This window comes from Lolium perenne, chromosome 6 (assembly GCF_019359855.2).
Source record: "Lolium perenne isolate Kyuss_39 chromosome 6, Kyuss_2.0, whole genome shotgun sequence".
NCBI lineage: Eukaryota > Viridiplantae > Streptophyta > Magnoliopsida > Poales > Poaceae > Lolium > Lolium perenne.
This window is the reverse complement of record NC_067249.2, coordinates 244,530,880-244,542,007: the sequence shown is the minus strand read 5'-3', so window position 1 is coordinate 244,542,007 and position 11,128 is coordinate 244,530,880. Positions and strand designations below refer to the sequence as shown.

General features: G+C 52.0%; 1 protein-coding gene across 2 annotated transcripts; it reads right to left on the bottom strand.

Moving 5' to 3' along the window:
* Positions 1-2,236: 2,236 nt before the first annotated feature.
* Positions 2,237-6,259, bottom strand: LOC139832931 (uncharacterized). Of its 2 annotated transcripts, XM_071822944.1 has the most exons (6): positions 6,094-6,259; positions 4,880-6,014; positions 4,465-4,549; positions 4,333-4,386; positions 3,935-4,246; positions 2,237-3,716 (listed from the first exon to the last, which is right to left on the bottom strand). In XM_071822944.1, exons 2-6 carry the CDS (start codon positions 5,333-5,335, stop codon positions 3,130-3,132), a joined length of 1,494 nt encoding a protein of 497 aa, XP_071679045.1. In that variant the 5' UTR covers positions 5,336-6,014; positions 6,094-6,259; the 3' UTR covers positions 2,237-3,129. The 2 variants fall into 2 exon arrangements, with proteins under 2 accessions (XP_071679045.1, XP_071679044.1); XM_071822943.1 differs by having other exon boundaries at positions 4,880-6,259.
* Between the last annotated feature and the right edge of the window lie 4,869 nt (positions 6,260-11,128).

Genomic DNA, 11,128 nt, shown 5'->3' with positions numbered 1-11,128 from the left:
CAGACGCAGCGTTTAAAGAGCTAAAAACGATGCTAGCCACAGCACCCATACTGGCTTCACCTCTAGAAAGGGAGCCTATGCTGTTATACATAGCAGCAACAAACCGGGTTGTGAGTGTAGTGGTTGTGGTTGAAAGAGAAGAGGAAGAAAAAACCGTCCAGAGGCCGGTATACTACTTGAGCGAGGTGCTCTCCCTCTCAAAACAAAACTACCCTCACTTCCAGAAAATGACTTATGGCGTGTACATGGCCGCCACAAAACTCAAGCACTACTTTGAGGAACACCCCATGAAGGTGGTGAGTGAAGCACCAATTTCCGACATCATGTGCAACAAAGATGCCAGCGGCCGGATTGCAAAATGGGCGATCCAGATATCACCGTACGTGCCGGTATATGAAAGAAGAGATGCCATAAAATCACAAGCTTTGGCTGATTTCCTTGTTGATTGGGCGGAGATGCAATACAAACCGCCAGATCAGAGGATAGAATACTGGAAGATGCACTTTGATGGATCTAAGCTCAAGGAAGGTCTAGGTGCCGGTGTGGTGCTTACTTCACCAAAAGGAGACCACCTCCGGTATGTTTTGCAAGTACATTTCAGGGCATCGAACAATGTCGCTGAATATGAAGCTTTGATCCATGGGCTTAAGGTCGCAAAAGAAATCGGTGCACACCGGATCATTTGCTATGGCGATTCAGACCTTGTGGTACAGCAGTGCTCAGGAGATTGGGATGCAAAAGACGCCAACATGGCCTCGTACCGGTTTCACGTGCAAAAGATTGCCGGGTTCTTCGAGGGATGTGAGTTTCACCATGTGCCGCGAGCAGAAAATGAGGCCGCGGATGCTTTGTCCAAGCTGGGCTCATCTAGGCAAAAAATTCCTCCCGGAATAGCTTTGGCTCATCTAAGAGTGCCATCGATCAAGCCAAGCCCGGAATCAGAATCAATTTTTGTACCAGAGTCACACGTAGTACCCATGGATATCGATGAAGGGAACCCGGGGACTGCTCCGGCAAGCTCGGGGACTGCTCCGGCAAGCTCGGGGACTGCTCTGGTAGGCTCGGGGACTGCTGTACCCATACCGGAAGAAACGATGCTGGTAGATAGCATGGAGATAGATGCACCGGTGTTTTTGGTTCGAGAAATACCATCATGGGTTAAACCTATTAAGGAATTCCTGATCAGCGGCACCTTGCCGGCTGACGAAAATGAATCAAGGAGGATACAAAGAAGGTCCAAAGCTTACACGTTCATCAATGGTGAGGTGTATAAAAGAAGCGTTACCGGTGTCCTTCAAAGATGTGTGGAACCGGAGGAAGGAAAAGAAATGCTTGAGGAAATTCACCAAGGAGAATGTGGGCATCATGCTTCATCAAGGGCTTTGGTAGCAAAAGTATTCCGGCATGGGTTCTATTGGCCCACTGCTTTGGAGGACGCTGAGGATTTGGTAAGAAAATGCAACGGCTGCCAGAGGTACGCCAAGCAAAACCATACCCCAGCATCCGGTTTAAAGACAATACCGCTAACATGGCCATTCGCTGTTTGGTGCCTTGACATGGTTGGACCATTCAAAACTGCAAGAAGCAGCATGACTCACATCTTGGTCATGGTGGATAAGTTCACCAAGTGGCTGGAAGTAAAACCTATCGCAAAGTGTGATGGGCATACAGCTGTGAAATTCTTGAAAGATGTCATTTTGCGATATGGATACCCGCACAGCATCATCACTGATAACGGAACCAACTTTGCTCAAGGTGAGTTCAAAAGGTTCTGTGAAGAAAAGAACATCCGGTTGGATTTGTGCTCAGTGGCACATCCACAGGGCAATGGCCAAGTAGAAAGAATGAATGCCTTGGTGCTTTCCGGTATCAAGCCCAGACTCATTGATGCGGTGGAAAAGTCACCGGGATGTTGGCTCGATGAGCTACCATCAGTACTGTGGAGTATAAGAACAACTCCAAACCGGTCTACCGGATACACTCCCTTCTTCATGGTTTATGGAGCAGAAGCGGTGATACCAACCGATATCATCCATGATTCACCAAGGGTACAGCTCTATACTGAGCAAGAGGTCAAAGAGGCCAGAGAAAACGATGTGGACTTGCTAGAAGAAGCAAGAGAGCTGGCTTTGGCAAGAACAGCCATTTACCAGCAAAACCTAAGACGCTATCATAACCGGAAGGTTAACCCAAGAGTTTTCCGGGAAGGAGATCTTGTACTTCGCACAGTGCAGCGCACTGAAGGCCGGCATAAGCTTTTGCCACCGTGGGAAGGTCCCTTCATTGTAAGCAAGGTGCTTCACAATGATGCATACTACTTGATAGATGCACAGGAATGGAAGAAAGGAAAGGCGGACAGGTCCGGCGAGGAGAGCAAGCGTCCATGGAACGTAGCTCTGTTGCGTCCTTTCTACTCTTGAAGTGGTGGTGTAAGAAGTTCCTTTTTGTACCTTATATGCTATGAATAAAAGATGCCGGAACCTTGAGTGAATCTCGGGGACTACCCCAACTTAAGTTGCATGTAACTTGTCTATTTTTTCAGTTTACCGGTTGCTTATTGAATGTTTTTTCTTTCCGGTTTAGTAGTGTGCTAAATCCTACCGGAGTCTTCGACTCTGCTGCTGTCCGCAAACCGGCTTCATGGCAAGCAAGATAAACCGGTAGGGGATAAGCACATGAACTGCGAAAAGGGAGAGCAGGAAAGAACAATCTGAAAAATTTAATTAACCCCGGTTAAACCGGTTTTTTGCAAAATTTCAAAGTTATTTCTAAGTTCAAGAAGATGCTTGTTTGGTGAAAGAACCTTGTGCTCATACGCCAAAGAACGCCCAGAGAAGGCAGGCAGAGCCAAGGCAAAAGAACCAAGTATGCATCAAATTGGATGCGGAAGCAATTGAGAAATCTTTGCAGTGCAGGATAAAAGCGGAACCAAAAGCAAAATATGCTAAGGCAAACTCATAAGTACTTAGCTACCGGTATAACTTACCGGCAGGAAATGTTGTAGCACAACCACAGGCAAACTTAAGTTTTACATCATAAGCCCCGGCATTCCGGGGCAGAATTTAACAGATATTGTCTTAAAGCAACAGGACCAACAGATAAAATGAGCGAACACTTCAAAGGAAATCATCATGCAGCAGGGGCTTCCGGAGGAGCATCGCCGGCACCAGCATCGCCCAGGACCTCTTCTTCGGCTTCACCCTCCTCCTCGTCGAGATAATCCGTGACGCCAGGAGGGGGAGGAATGAAGGTGCGCATGTCGGCATACTCCGCGATGCGGTACGCGCGATCCTGCCGCTTGGCGGAGAGGATCGGGTCCAGATCCGTTTCTGCGCCTTCGCGCACGCCAGTAAGGGCGTCCAGATTGAGCTCCGGGTACCAGGAGCAGGCGACGCGAAGGGCGGAGTCCGCTCCAGCGCGGGCAGCAGAGCACTGCCACTCGCGGATCCTCCTGCCGGCACCTTTCAGACGGTCGTTGATGAGGGAGAAGGTGTCCGGCACCTCCTCGCCAGGCCATAAAGTCCTGTATAGCTGGGTAGCTACATCAGGGATGTCCGAAAGATTGCGGTCTATGCAGCGCATATGGGACACCCGCGCGTTAAGCGCGACCAGATGGTCCTTGGGCGTCCATGGCACGGTAAGATCCGCTTGGCCTTTGTCCTTGCGCTGCGCGTCGACCTTCTTGACGGCATACCTCTGCGAGTCCGGAAAGAGGCCTGTGCAAAGAAAGAAAAAGCTTAAGGAAAAGAGTCCGGAAGGAAAAGAGTCCGGAAGAAAAAGAGACCGGAAGAAAAAGAGACCGGAAGAAAAAGAGACCGGAGAGAAAAGAATCCGGAAGAAGAGAGACCGGACGGAAAGATAGCGGAAACAAAAATGGGGTCGAAGGAAAAAAGGCTCGTATGCAGTAGTCAAAGGGTAAAAGAAAACAACTTACGGAGGGCAAGTGTGTCGGTCTGCAGGATCAGCTGATCGCACTCCTTGTGCCCCTCCTCCAGCCGCGCGGCCTTCTCCTCGGCACCCTTCCGGGCCTTGGTCATCTCCTCCAGCTCTGCCCGCAACACCACAGTGGCATTGCAGGCATTCTCCAGAGCCTCGTCCAACTTGGCCGCTGCGGTCACTTCAGCGGCCTTGAGGGCCTTGGCGTGGTCAAGCCCCAGCTGAATCAACTGAGACTTGAGCTCCTGGTAGCTGGTCTTGAGGGCGTTTAGCTCCTCCTGGTGCTGCCGGCTGAGCTCATCCTTCTCCCCTGTAACCGGAAAAATGAGTGTTAGCAAGGCTACACTAGTAAACTGAAAAGAAACCAAGTTCAAAGGAGAAAGGAAAAAATAGTACGTTGGGCCGTGGCGAGCTGCTCCTTGAGAGCATCGATGGAAGCTTCCGGGATCACTGTTGAACAGAAATTGTAAATATCACAAGGAAAAGAGGTTTCCGGTAGCAAAGATGCCGGTGAAACGAAAAACTTACCTTGGCACTTGTCATGTGCCTCAGCGAGCTCCCGGTGCTCCCATAAAAGCTCCTCGAAGAGGGCCTTCCGAGTGTCAGCGGTGACCTGTTCAAGAAAAAGAAGAAATAAGGTAAAATTTTGTGCTAAGAACCAAGTTCTTAACCCGAAACTCGGGGACTGGCAGTGCCGGTTTTGCGCATTTCTAAGGTAAATTATGTGTTAAGAAGAAGATGTTTAACCCGAAACTCGGGGACTGGCAGTGCCGGTTTTGCGCTAAAAACTTAAGTTAAGTTTTGCGCTAAGAGCTGCGCTCTCACCACAAAACTCGGGGACTGGGAAGATAGACAAGAGAGAAACCGGCATGAAACTAAGGAAAAGATAAAGCAGAACCGGAAACGAAGAAACCGGCAAAGGTTGAAAGTTAATAGAACATACCGTCAGATTGTTCGTGGAATCGTACCACGCGCTGTCAAGCTCTTTTACGGCAGCCCGGAGCCGCATGAAGTGCTCCTCAGAACACCGATCCCCGACAGGATCAGGTGCCGGCAGCCGATCCTTGCCCATGCCGCGGGTCGCCGGAGTGATGTCCGCGGCGTTCCACTTTTGGGCATACGGCAGGAGGTGCCCCAGGTCCCGGCCTTGGCGCTGGAACTCCGTAATGCGGCCGAGGAGGCCGGTGGCCTTCATGCTGGCGCTTTTGGCAGCCTTGGAGACGTGCAGCACCAAGGGCTGCTGGCCGCCCGAAGGGGCGCTGGAGGCCGTCGCCTTCCCCTTGATGAGCTTGGAGGGCTTGGGCGGCGGCGCGGTAGAAGAGGCCCCGGAAGTCTTAGCCGGCGGCGCGCCAGGAGCGGCCTTGGAGGGCTGGGCGCGAGGAGCCTCAGGCGGAGGCATGAGGATGGTGCGTGGAGAAGGGGGAGCGCTAGGAGCGTCACCCGTCTTGGAGCCTTCCGGCGCGGAAGATTCCGGCGCGGAAGTTGTCTTTTCAAGGACGGGAGGAGCAAAAGGCTCCGCCCGCCCGGCAGCTTCTTCTTCTCCGGCGCCGGTGTTGCTGGCGCCGGTGTCTTGGTGTTCCGGGAGGAAGGAAAGATCCTCCTCCGTGCGGTGATCTGACAGTGAAGGGGCCGCACGCCCCGAATTTGTTGTGCCCCCCGAAAGGGAGGCAGAGGTGTTGCCGGCACCAGATGGTGCCGGGCTTGAACGAGGAGGAGGGGTTGAGGTCCTTGCGGATCCCTCAGAGCCCGATGGCCTTGGGCCAAGCTTGAGAGCGGGGCTGAGAAAAAGAAAAAAGACAAGTGGTTGAGAAGAAGCAACCGGAAAAAGAACTTAGCAAAAAAAGGAGGCAAGCCGGAAAATGAAATTACCCGGAAGCGGTTGGCATCGCTTTGCGCCCGTAGCGGCGCACGCCCACTTCTTTCTCCCCCACGGGCTCCGTCCGGAAGCGCTTGGAGGGAGGAGCATGGCTGGAGCCGGCAGTAGATGCCGGCTGCTTGTTCTTCTGGCCCTGGGCCATGAGTTTGTCCACAAACTCAGTGCCGGCCTCGGCGCGCAGGGGCGGCACGCGCTCGTGGATCTGTGAGTTGGATATGGCTAAGAAGCAATTCGCAAGAAAGCGATAATGGCAAAGTATAAGAAGCCGGAAAAGAAAATACCTCGAGCACAACCAGCTCCTCCGGATTTCCGGTGGGCTCCGGCGGGTCCCGGCCAAGGCGCGCAGCCGGAGTCTTCCCCATCTTCAGATCCTTCCAAAAGATGTAGGGATCCGGGTCGAAGGAGTCAAAGGCACGCTTCCGGAGAGGTCCTCGCGGCTCTGCCTGGATAGAGAAGCGGTCCCTGGCCTGAAACAAGGTAAAAAAGATGGTTAGCAAAAGCAGAAACTTACCGGCAAAGACAACCCCAAATTGCGCAATCTCTTACTTCTTGGGTCGGACGGTTAGAGAAACTGAGGGGAAGGAGGCCCCATTCCCACGCAAAAGGCATAGCAGTTTGACAAATCTGCTTGGCCTTGAGAACAACGTCTTTCTTGCTGAGAGCGCGGCCTGTGATCTTGGTAGGATCGCCTGGGCCATACATCTCGCTCATCCTATGTGCGCGGCGCTTCAGAGGAAGCACCCGGCGCGATATGAAAGTCCGGATGATATCGTCAGAACAGATGTTGGTCTCCTTCTTCAGAGAGGCCAAGAAACGCACTACCCGGTTGGTTTCGGCGTGTTCCGTCCTTGGGTTGTAGCTCCAGTTGGTTCTACTGGGGGGCCCCGCTTGATATGGAGGAAGATTGATGCGATCAGCGCGGCCGGTGTTCTTCACGTAAAAGAAAGTTCCTTGCCAGGTGCGGCAAGACTCGAGGCCGGTAAGCTTGAGAAAAGTGCTCCCTTGGCGGGAGCCGACGATGCAGGAGCCGCACTGCACGGGCGGCTTGGGCTTGGGGATCTCCTTGCCCTGGACGGAGTTGATCCGCAGGTTGAAGAAACGGGCAAACGTCTCACGAGTGGGACGAATGCCGATGTAAGCCTCCATGAAGGTGGCATAACAAGAAAGATAGAAAAGGGCGTTGCCAGGAAGGTGGTGAGGTTGGAGACCGTAGAAATCCAGGAAATCCCGGAAAAAAGTAGAGGCAGGAAGGCCGAAGCCGCGCTCAAAGTGAGCGAGAAAAACAACATGCTCGTCGTCTTCCGGATCCGGTTCGATCTCGTTATCCGGAATCCGGCAGGCAACTCCTTCCGGAATCCTCCGAGACCGGTACAGCCAATCGATCTCAAACTCAGTAACGTAGGAGCCCATCCAGGCTCCGCGGGTGGTTGGGGAAGGCTCCTCGCCGGAAGATTGGCTGGAGCTGCTAGAGGCTTGACCAGAGCCACTGGCCTCTTGGCTACCGGAAGCTTGGCTAAAGCTACCGGATTCTAGGTGGCCGCCGGACTCTTGGGGGTCACCGGATTCCTGCTGGTTGCCGGAATCGGTTTCCATTGGATCTGAGGCCGTAGATTCACCGGGAGAAGGTCTACGGCGCTTGAGAGAAAGAGAAGAAGAGGATGCAGAGGAAGATCCCTCGTCAGACATCGCAAGGATGGGCGGAGAAACAGGAATCCCAAACTTCAACCCCGTGTGAAGATCTACGAGTAAGAAGAAAACCAAAGAAAAGGAGCAAATAAGAACACCAAAGGCTCAAGATCTGGAAAGCAAGCGAACGGCGAGTAAAGCAAAATTGATACCAACCTTGAGCGGCGCGGACGCTGAGGGGAGTGTTTGCTGGCGGTGGAGCGGCTCTGCGGTCGCCGGCGAGCTCCGTCGATGGCGAAGCGGAAAAGCTCGCGAAGAAGCACAAATGCGGCGGACGCGAGGAAGGTGCTGCCAAAGAACTCCGCACGGCGAAGTTCGGCGGAGGGGCGGCGTAAGTTCGCCGGGCGCCGGAGCTTGAACGGGCGACGGCGGACGGAGAGCGGCGGAGGCGCAGAGGCGTGGAGCTCTGTGCGCGAAGGAGGAGAATGCGAAGAAGATGAAGGGGAACGGGCAGTTGTGCTTATATAAGAGAGAGAAAGTGGGCAGCGAACCGCTGGGCCGCGGCGGTTCGCCTCGCGGCCCGCGACGGTTCGCACCTTGGGCCGCCACGTGGCGAACGGATACACGCGCGAAAACGGAAGCCACACGGAGGCGCACGCGGGATCCCGAAGAGGTAGTGGGATCCGCTGCGGTGCATTAAATGCGTGCGCGGGAGTCGAAACGATGTGACAGCGGGCACTGGCGCGTCAGTTACAGTGCGCATGTCACTGACAGGCGCGGGGCCCGATATATTCTCGACTTCGCCGAGGAAGGAGCAGAGACGCGTGGTGCCGGAAAAAAGAAATGCCGGAACGAGCCTTGCGAAGAGAAGAAAAGGAACAAGGGTAAAGGTGCCGGAACTAAGCTCAAGGGATGAGTGGCTAAACCGGTATCTTAGAAAGATGAAAACCTGGCATGGTCTGTAGGATAGAATCCTCCAGGCTATACCAGCTTCGGGGACTAATGTTGGGGGGATAACCCCCGGTATGCCAAAGGCATGCCAAACCGGATGGTTTGAGCCATCGAGATACCGGTTTAATGTTCTTGCCGGAAGCCTAGTAGGAATCCGGAAGAGCAAGGCTAAGCCGGTATCCCCAAAGGGGTATGCCGGGACCCGGTATAAAAGATACCGGAAAGGAGAGCCTGTCGGCAGGACTGGTCAAAGATTCTCTTCAGAGCAAGAAGACAAGGATGAGCCAAGCCAAGTAACTTTATTCAGAGCCCTGGCGCCAAAGAGAGAGGTGACGGAGAAAGAAGCCGGGGGACGTCAGCTTCTATGATAAAAGAAGGCCCCGGTGTCATCTATGATTAAAGTAGCTTTGTACAGTAGCCAGTTAAAGTAGCTTTGTACAGTAACTCTGTAAAGTAGTTTGTCCAGTCAAAGATGCCATTAGGGTTTCTTGCAGTGTAAGCCACCCTCTCCCCTATATAAGGAGAGGGGGCAGCCCATCTTCACGGGCAAGTATGTACGTGTGTATGTAGGAAGGCAGAGCCTGTAACTTGTGTGAATCTATGAACATGGTGATCTAGAGGGAGTTCTTCCTTGTGTCTTTCTTCTTCAACCTCTGGCCTTGGCCAAGTTCTTGAGGAAACCATCCGGAATCTCTTCCCACCTGATCGCAAACCCTCCCCCGAATCCTCTTGCGTCCATTCGGCCCCAATCTAAGCCATCCTATGGCATCTGCTCGTTCACCACGACGACAATGAAGATGAAGTGAGCCCTCAAGTTACTTCAAGACATCAATATGATGAAGAATGAAGAATGAAGTGCAAGTTCAAGATGAGCCAACTCGAAGAGTTCATAAGCTTGAAGCTTTCCATGGAGAAATGAAGTGCAAGTTCAAGATGAGCCATCTCGAAGAGATCCTTTGCTTGAGTCTTGCCATCCATATGGTGATCATGGATATGTGAAGATGCACCGAAGAAGAAGCTCTCCCATGGTGGATTATGGGGGAGCAATCCACATGGTGTTCATGGTTATGTGAAGATGCGCCGAAGAAGAAGCTCTTCCATGGTGGATTATGGGGGAGCAATCCACAAGACTTTGTCAAGCAAGCACAAGCAAGAAAGGCATTCCATCTTGTTGAGGTCAAGATTGTCGTCATCGAGCTCAAGTGGAATGCGCAAGTATAAGGTTTGCTCTTGATAGGGTTTCTTTCTCACCGGTTTCATAGTGTAGTTGGAGACCGGTTTATAGTTTAGTTGCCGTACTATCAAGAGGGCTCTCGAGTGAGTAACTCGATCGTATCGTTCGGAGAGAGCTCAAACCTTTGCATCCTTGCATCATCTTTCTTGGTTGTTATTTGGACCTTATCCATGTGATGTTTTAGAGCTTGTGCTTATTCTCATGACAAGCTCTAGTTCATCGAAAACGGATTTCACATAGATCACTTGTTGCGTTTTCGAGTTTGATTCATCATCTTTCTTGGTTGTTATTTGGATCTTATACATGTGATAATTTAGAGCTTGTGCTTATTCTCATGACAAGCTCTAGTTCATCAAGAATGGTTTTTGCACGGGCAACTTGTTGCATTTTCGAGATTGGAGGTTTTACCGGTATGTCTTTTTTAGATAGGTCAAACCTTTCATCATTTGTTTCTATCCTCCCTTGTTGGACTATGATGGTTTCCTGCATGATCTTGTAGAGCTTGTTCCTAGCTTCAAAACAAGCCCAAGATCATCAAAATCGGAGTCCGGATGCTAAAGTTATGCCCGTTTTAGTTTTGGTGTTTCTGCAGTTTTGCCAGGCCGGATTTTTCAGAAATATCCGGGCCGGATTATTCGGGCCGGATATTTCGGAAATATCCGCCCCCCCCCCCCCCCGAAATCGGCTAAGGACCGGAAGAAAAGCAGCTCTGGATAGCGGCCGGAATTTTGGCCGGATTTTGACCAGGTTTTGTCCCTGAGGCCGGATAATCCGGCCCTTACTTAGGCCGGATTATCCGGCCCTGGTTTTGCCCAACGGCTCGATTTTCTTGGGGGGTATAAATACCCCCTTCTTCCTCCTTGGGCTGTAGCTTCTCTCACTCTCTCTCTCCTCCATTGTTGAACTAGAGAAGCTTGCTCTATCTCTCAATCCCTCCATGATTCTTGCCCCCCATTTGAGGGAAAAGAGAGAGGAGATCTAGATCTACATTTCTACCAATCAAATCCATCTCTTTGTGAGTGGAACTCTCTAGATCTTGATCTTGGTGTTCTTTGTGAATTCCTTTGTTCTTCCTCTCTTATTCCCCCAATAGCTTTTGTAGCTTTGTTGGAATTTGAGAGAGAAGGACTTGAACATCTTTGTGGTGTTCTTGCCATTGCATTTGGTGCATCGGTTTGAGTTCTCCACGGTGATTCGTGGTGGTGAAAGCAAGAAGGTTGTTACTCTTGGGTTCTTGGAACCCTAGACGGATTCTAGGCCTTTGTGGCGGTTTGTTGGGAGCCTCCAATTAAGTTGTGGATGTGTGCCCCAATCTTTGTGTAAGGCCCGGTTTCCGCCTCGAAGGAAATCCCTTAGTGGAACCGTGACCTAGGCCTTTGTGGCGAGGGTCACCGGAGATTTAGGTGAGGCGCCTTCGTGGCGTTCGGTGTGTGGTGTGAGTACCGCATCTTGGGGTGAGGCCTTTGTGGCGTTGGTGTGCATCGAGCAACCACACCTCAAGGTGA